Genomic DNA, 7,453 nt, shown 5'->3' with positions numbered 1-7,453 from the left:
CACGGTCAGGCTTCACCTTTACCACGTCACGACCAATACTGTCGACCTGTAAGCACGTATCACCACGCATTAGCTCAAACCGCTTTACCCCACATCCTAACCGAAACATTAACCTCTTTCACTTAATCTGTCCATCAGTATTTATTCTGTTTACCGCACGCACCTCACCTAAATCTTTTCCTCCACCGCTGTCTTACAACGCAGACAATTCACACAAGCACTAATATCATTTGAAATATTTATTGCAGGATGTTTTATGTACAGATTTGTAAGCATCTGAAATGAACACTTAATGCACACTGATGAAACGATAATGTGAGATTTGCAGTATCGTCCTTTAATTTTATTGTGTGACTGTGAAACAATCATCTCTTTAGATTATTTTATTTAAAATGTTGATTATTTACAGAAGACAAAAAGTCTTAAAAAAATAAAATAAAAAAATGGCAGAACTGAGTAATCAAATGCTAAATAAAAAAATTAAATAAAAAAATGTGCCAAATGTTTAAAAAAAAATGTTTTAAAATAAATAACAAACAAATACATTAAATAAATACAGTTGTAGTTCCTTGACCCTTAATAATTACTCGGCACAATGATTTTAATTGAAATAATCATCAATAAGTCAGTGCATGTACTTTGTCCTTCTCCATCAGCTCTTTTTGGCATAAGGTGCTTGATTTTGTCTTCGCTTTACTTGATATTTCATATCAGACCATTTCATAGTCCGTTCTACCGTTTATTTTGTATATGGTATAGCGTTTTATATAGCATGTTAATCTTACAGTGTACTTATATACACTACTGTTCAAAAGTTTGGAGTAGGTCAGATTTTGTGAGTCTCTTCTGCTCACTAAGGCTGCATTTATTTGATCAAAAATACAGTAAAAATGATAAAATATTATTACAATTTAAAATAACAATTTTCTATTGTAATATGTTTTAAACTGTAATTTATTCCTGTGATCAAAGCTGAATTTTCAGCATCATTACTCCAGTCTTCAGTGTCACATGATCCTTCAGGATGATTTGCTGCTCAAGAAACATTTATGATTATTATCAATGTTGAAATTTTTTTTTGTGGAAACTGACACATTTTTTCAGGATTCTTTGCTTAATAGACAGTTCAAAAGAGCATTTATTTGTAATAGTCATTTTTGATCAATTTAATGCATCCTTGCTGAATAAAAGTATTAATTTCTTTCAACAACAACAACAAAGAAATCTCACTGACCCCAAACCTTTGAATGCTAAAGACTTCTCAATAGAATCCTTTAGATTTATTTAGTGTCAGTCAATTGTCAAATGCTCTGCAAGTTCATGTTTATTCTCCACCGTTCCTCCGGTTGATGTTCGCTACACCATGGTGTCGGTGGTCGTTAAGGGGCTGGTTGGACACAGCGTGTCCAGGTGTTGAATGGACGGAGGTCTGTTGGGTGTTTTGGAGCAGAGGAGGACACTTGAGTCGGCTTCACACTTCGTGGTCCTGCTGTGCCACAGAGCTTCAGCCGTCCCGGCCCGTATGGCCATCCCGGCGTCGGATAGCACCTCTGTCTTCACCACGGGGTTCAGCTTCATCAGCGCGTCCAGAGAGCACTTCTGCCTTTCTTTAAAACTGCTCCCTCGCTCCTCCGTGTCTCTGTCGTCTTTATCCTCCTCCTCTTCCTCGCTCTCTGAGCAGTTTTCATCTCCCGTGTCTCCTAAAACGCCTCTGATTGGGATTCCCACAGTTTTTTTTTTGAGGGATAGATCGAGCGGGCCTTCGCTGGTGCGAGCCGTGCGCTCGAGCGCCTGCTGGATGTGCGACAGCTCGGAGCGGATCTTCCCCAGGTGAGCCCACAGGTGGCACTGCTCGGGCAGCGAGGTGACGCGCTGCTCTGTGTTCTGGTACTGCTGGAGTAATGTGGAGAAGTCCTGCAGGAGAGCAGCTGCCGGGTCCACGTCTCGCTCCATCCCTCTCTGTCTCGCCTCCAGATGCTCAGACATGTGCAGCGGGGACGACGCGTCACTGCGGGGGCTGTGGAAACACAGTTTAATTGAATCTAAATACCATTCATCAAGGCTGTCCTGAGTGTGTAATGCATAGACAGAAGGAGTACTCATACCAGATGTAATGCATCTGTGTATGTATTTATCTTTATTTACCTGCACTTTGGAATGTGTAGCCGTGATCTTAAAAATCCTCGTCAAGCATGGACATTTTTAGCTTATTTTAAGTTTTTTTTTTTTGATAGCTTTGATTAGGTCTGAGAACTGAGTGATTTATGTATTGTAGAGTTATTTACTATTTATGGAAAGCACTTTGGTCCATTCTAATGGTTTTGAAAGTGCTTTATAAATAAAAGTTGAGTTGAGTTTACTTATTTTTATTATCACACAACAGGCTTCATAGGCCTTATAATTTGAAGGGTTCTTGTCTTACCTGTTGTGTATAGACATCCTGCTGGACACCAGGGAGGCGATGGATGTGGATTTGTGAGTGTTTTTCAGAGAGTCGAGGGCAAACTCAAGTGCAGGTTTCTTCTCTCCAGGTGCACCATGGGAGTCTAATGATGATCTCTTCAGACTTTGCTCTCTGATGAAGGAAGCGTCTTGCTGCCAGCCTGTCTTCCCTTCCCTGGATCGTATCCTCTCCTTTACGGCGTGGCTCGGCTCCGGGGAGGAGCACGTGGGAGACGGCCAGGCTGCGGGTGAGCTCTGGCTGGGCCGCAGGGCCGGGACCTTCCACAGGTTTAGTTTGGGAGGATACGAAGGTGGCGGAAGGCTTACGGTGGCTGGTTTGATGAGTTTGCTCGTCTCAGAGGACGTAGAAGAGGGTGTTGCACCAAAGCTGTGCTCGCAGAGGAAAGGATAATACAGGTGAGGAGGCAGTAAAGGACGCTCTGAGTGTCTTTGCGCGTGTGCGAGTTGCGCGGTTGATGCCAAGAAGGGCATTTGTGCGTTTGTGCTCGCTGCCGTAAGTGCCGGGTTTAGGTATGAAAGGAGTCCAGGAGCCAGTGGGTATCCAACGCCAAGCAAAGACAGATTGAAACCCGTTGTGTCGGGGCATTCAAGTTGACCCGTTGACCCCGGTGGAGGGTAACAGGGCAAAGAAGAGGCCACCGGGTCTGATTTGGGCTTTGCTCCTGAAGTCTGATTGCTAAGGATTCGCCATTGCTCTGAAAGCAACGCCGCCGATCCCGACAGACAGGTTTTCGACAGCCTATAATGTCGCAGTTTTGACTCCACCTCGACTGAGCGTGCTCGTAAAAGTTGCTCCTCGAGCGAGAACACATCGGACATCACGAGTTCGGCTTCTTGCTTTGATCGTTTGCTTCCTCTGGAACACGCTTCCGCCGGTTCGGGACTCATAACCGCTGAGCCGTTTGTCTCCATTGCTTCGTCATCTTTCTCCGCTTCTCTTTCTGGTTCTCTTTTCTCAGCCTCATCGACCTCCAGACCGGCTGAATGCGAGGGCTCGTCCGACATCGAGGCCTGCTCAGAGTGAGCCTTGGCGGGGCTACGGGAGCGAACGCCCCCCTGCTGGAGCCGGAGTTGCTCTTTTTTATACGGCCAGTCGGACTCGATGAGCAACGACAGGGAGTTTTTGCACAGGCTGTACTTCATGTGGTTGTACAGATGGGATTTCTCCATGCACGTGAACGGGCACTGGAAGCATTTGTAGTTGTAGGGTTTGCCCCACGGTCGCGGGATGTAGTGAGGCTTTTTGGGCTTGCGTTCCTTGTGTTTACAGCCCACCTTACAGTCGTCCTTCGACATGGTGCGATCCGAATCAGTCCCAGATATGATAACAGGTTTCTCTCAAAGCTAAATTTCCGAGGAGCTTGTGTGTTTTTTTATGTGTGCGTCTGAGGACAGGTTTACATTGAGTGTGTGTTTGTGGGATGAATTGTGTGTGAACAGTAAACTTGTGTTTGGTCAGGACTGGGACGCAGGAACGCAGCCATCAGATTTCAGCTGTTGAGAAAATCAAGAAAATATAGGATTAAACTTTTGATTATAAGATATTATTACTTAATTAATTATTACTAAAATATTTTAAATTATTATATTTAATAATCTAGATTATTATACAGCAAATATTATAATTTATTAATATTTTAAATAATTATTTAAAATTAGTCAGATCATTATAAAAACAAAATATTATGACTTTACTAATTTAATAATACTCTAAATTATTGTATTTAATAATTCTGACTATTTTTACAGGTAAACAGAATATTTTAATAATGTAGTAATATTTCAAATGATTATATTTGGTGTTTTAGAATATTAATAGACAAAGACAATAAGTTTATTTTAATGATCAGAATCAGATTTTAAAGATTGTAAGTTAAAGTCATTGTGCAACTATAGTGTTTGCAACCCATTTGACTTTTGTAATGTGATACTGGATACTTGGACAGGATTTTAAATTTATTAATTAGGAATTGATTGGACATTGAAAAGTGCCTTTGTGTGACAGGTGGTTGAAAAATAAGAAGGTTTGATGACATCAGAAAAGTCATTTCTGAAGTTTTTACATTGTGATGAAAGCTTGTGTATTGATGAATCGTTCATTATAAACCCCAGAACGTGTTTTAAGAAAGTAAATGGAGCCAGTTTGGATTACACAGAGACTTTAACAAAGAGAAGAGATGATGAAAGACGTTTTGGTTTCTCAGAACTGCCGAAAGTCGTCTATCTGCCACCTTTCATTAAGTCCAGGGTTGCCCCAGCGAGGTGTGTGTGTGTGTGTGTGTGTGTGTGTGTGTGTGTGTTTCTGGAGGGGGTTGCACCTGTGTTCAGTGTAGTATTTACAGCAGGACCCTGAAGGTCAGCTATAGGCACATCCTGACAAAGGGCAGAGGGACGCGAGGCTGCCCGCGTGTGTGTGTGTGTGTGTGTGTTAATGAGAGATTGGCATCAGGCCCGCGAGGCATCGTTAGCAGAAGAATGTGGGTCAAGGCAGATTGACTGCTCTTTTGCCCACTCTCTCTCTCTCTCTCTCTCTCTCTCTCTCTCTCTCTCTCTCTCTCTCTCTCTCTCTCTCTCTATCAGTCTGTCCACCACGATCATCTGTCTCTCGTACGTTACACTGCATGTCTGTTTCTCCTCATTCCTGCAGAGTGTGTTTGTGTTTGTTTTACACTCTTTGTCTTCTACAATCTAAGACGTTCTAAGGGAATTACTTTAATCCTGCATTTTGAATGTATCAAATACGAGGAAATGTCATTCTTTGAGTTTTATTCCCCTCAAAGATTCGAAAGCATTACTGAATTTTCTTTTCTTTTTCATAGTAATTTTATATTACCATATTATCATGTCTTAAAAGATTTAACTTCACATAATTAATGCCTTAAAGATTATCTGATTATTTGTTTTCAAATATAAGATCATTTGTTAAATAATTTGACATCTACTTAATTTATTATATTTACATTTTTTTTTTTTTTTTTTTTTATATAAAACATATTTATGAATTATGTATTTTATTAAACACTAATATATTTACATTTTTATTATATTCCATTCTACTTAATTTAACATTACGCTTTATAGAACAAGTAAAATCTTGATAAATATGCATAAAATACATATTTTCAGATATGTTAGAAATACATGTTTCAATTTTTTAAAAAGTTTTAAATATTTTCATTCACAATTAAGAATCGGAAGTCTATTAACACTCCATAACACTCTTGCATTTTAATGGGATTGCAGTTTGGTATACTATTGTACAATTCAAAACTATTTAATTAGCAACATTTAATTGTTACATCTACAGTCTTTCAGAAAGAACCAACTACACTGTGATGTAATTTAACTAATAATTTTTGTTATTAATAAAAGCGTTAAGAATAGGAGATGGTGAAAGCAATTAAATAATGGTGTAATTAAAAGAGAAGCGCAAGAGGCTATGATATCTCTCAAATGCCTCTCTGTTATCATAAAAATATTCTTTATTCTTGATTATTTATTTTTTGCTCCTGGCGTTTTCCTTTGGGTGGAAAGAGAGAATGAAAAGAGAAGAGAATGAAGCAGATTACAGGCAGGAAATAAAGAGGAGGATGAAATGTCCCGCTGTGAGGCATGAGTTTAGTGGCTCGTATCTCGGGGTGTTGAGACAACGAGAGCCCGAAGTGATTTGGGTTTAAAGAAGACGAGTGGCGAGGAATTTCACACATCTTTCATCTATTACAGCACTCAAAGAAATAATGAAATCACTTCTGCAACTTTCTGCTGCAATCTGTCTGTCCTTAAATCCTGGCAGTATTTAACAGCGTATCTATGGGAGTTTTGCATGTTATAGATCATTTACAGGAACAGTGTGTGTGTGTGTGTGTTTTGGTCATATTGCAGTTGTGCTCAACCCGTTCTGTGGTTTTAACTGGACATCAAATGCTGCTGTTAGCGTTAATCAATAAAATTATTTTAGAGTTGTTCTCACTGCGGGACATTCTTTGTGGTGTGCATGTGTGTGTGTGTGTGTGTCAGTTTTAAGGCCCTCGGGGTTCGGTCGGACGCTGGCCAATGACACTCGCATGGACACACTCTGATCGCTGTGTGTTAAATATGTATTGTCTCGTTTAAATAGGGACGCTTGCTAAAAGCATCGACATACTGTGGTGGAATCCAACAACTGAGAACACACACACACACGCACACACATAGGGCAACAGCGAACAAAACGCATGGATTGATATATCGGCATGTAATATATTTTAAAGTTTTAAGTGGCTATTATTTGAAATCAGAGCATTGTTTTGGGCGCTCTATGTGTGAATTATAGTGTGGCAAAGCATGTTTGAATAGGTTGAAAGTGTGTGTGTGTGTGTGTGTGTCGTACCTCCACAGTGGTTCAGCAGAATGAGTTGGATCATGACACTTGAAGTTTTCTCAATTTGACTCTTTTTGCAGAATCTGTAAAATAAACACGTATCTAAAATCAATTTCAGCTTTGCCTTTGATTCTGTCATATTTGATTTAAGTATTAGTCTAGATTTAATGTTAAATGACAATCTCTCATCACCCTATCTAAAGTATGTGATTGATTACAATAATACGTTTTTATATTGTTCATTATGAATCAAAATTTGTATTTAATAATAAAATAAATGCAGATCAATTCATTAAAAACAAGGTATTATTTTAGAAATTCTGTGTTTTTCTTTAAAGGCCAGGGTGGCCAATTTCATATATTTATTAACGATTTCATATCGATTATTATTTATTTAATATGTCTTTATGTATAGCTCAGGGCTCTTTGAATATTAACTCGAGTAAATATTTCTAAGGATCTTTTTGTTTTATGTATGGTTGCATACATGCCTATAAAAAGCTGCTATTGAACATATTGCCATTAAACAACCTAGATCTCAACATTTAAACAGAAAGACAAGTATGAAATAAATGAAACGGCAGAATAAAGTCGACAAATATTGTACTAAATTCTATGCAGTTGCAACAT

At 39.2% G+C, this 7,453-nt stretch overlaps 1 protein-coding gene across 1 annotated transcript; it reads right to left on the bottom strand.

Moving 5' to 3' along the window:
- Positions 1-1,356: 1,356 nt before the first annotated feature.
- Positions 1,357-6,889, bottom strand: prr35 (proline rich 35). The gene is made up of 3 exons (XM_056269578.1): positions 6,833-6,889; positions 2,423-3,957; positions 1,357-2,017 (listed from the first exon to the last, which is right to left on the bottom strand). The coding sequence occupies exons 2-3, from the start codon at positions 3,757-3,759 to the stop codon at positions 1,357-1,359; spliced, it is 1,998 nt and encodes a 665-aa protein (XP_056125553.1). The 5' UTR covers positions 3,760-3,957; positions 6,833-6,889.
- Positions 6,890-7,453: the final 564 nt, after the last annotated feature.

This window comes from Rhinichthys klamathensis, unplaced genomic scaffold (assembly GCF_029890125.1).
Source record: "Rhinichthys klamathensis goyatoka isolate OS25496 unplaced genomic scaffold, OSU_Roscu_1.1 h1tg000282l_1, whole genome shotgun sequence".
Lineage (NCBI taxonomy): Eukaryota > Metazoa > Chordata > Actinopteri > Cypriniformes > Leuciscidae > Rhinichthys > Rhinichthys klamathensis.
The sequence above is the reverse complement of the archived record's forward strand: the minus strand, read 5'-3'. Positions and strand labels throughout refer to the sequence as shown.

Bases quoted from the DNA above. Each gene is read 5' to 3' on its own strand.
- prr35 (XM_056269578.1), bottom strand. From the start codon at position 3,759: ATGTCGAAGGACGACTGTAAGGTGGGCTGTAAACACAAGGAACGCAAG. The intron at 2,018-2,422 runs GTAAGACAAGAA...GTGTTTCCACAG, and splicing joins AGGATGTCTATACACAACAG to CCCCCGCAGTGACGCGTCGT.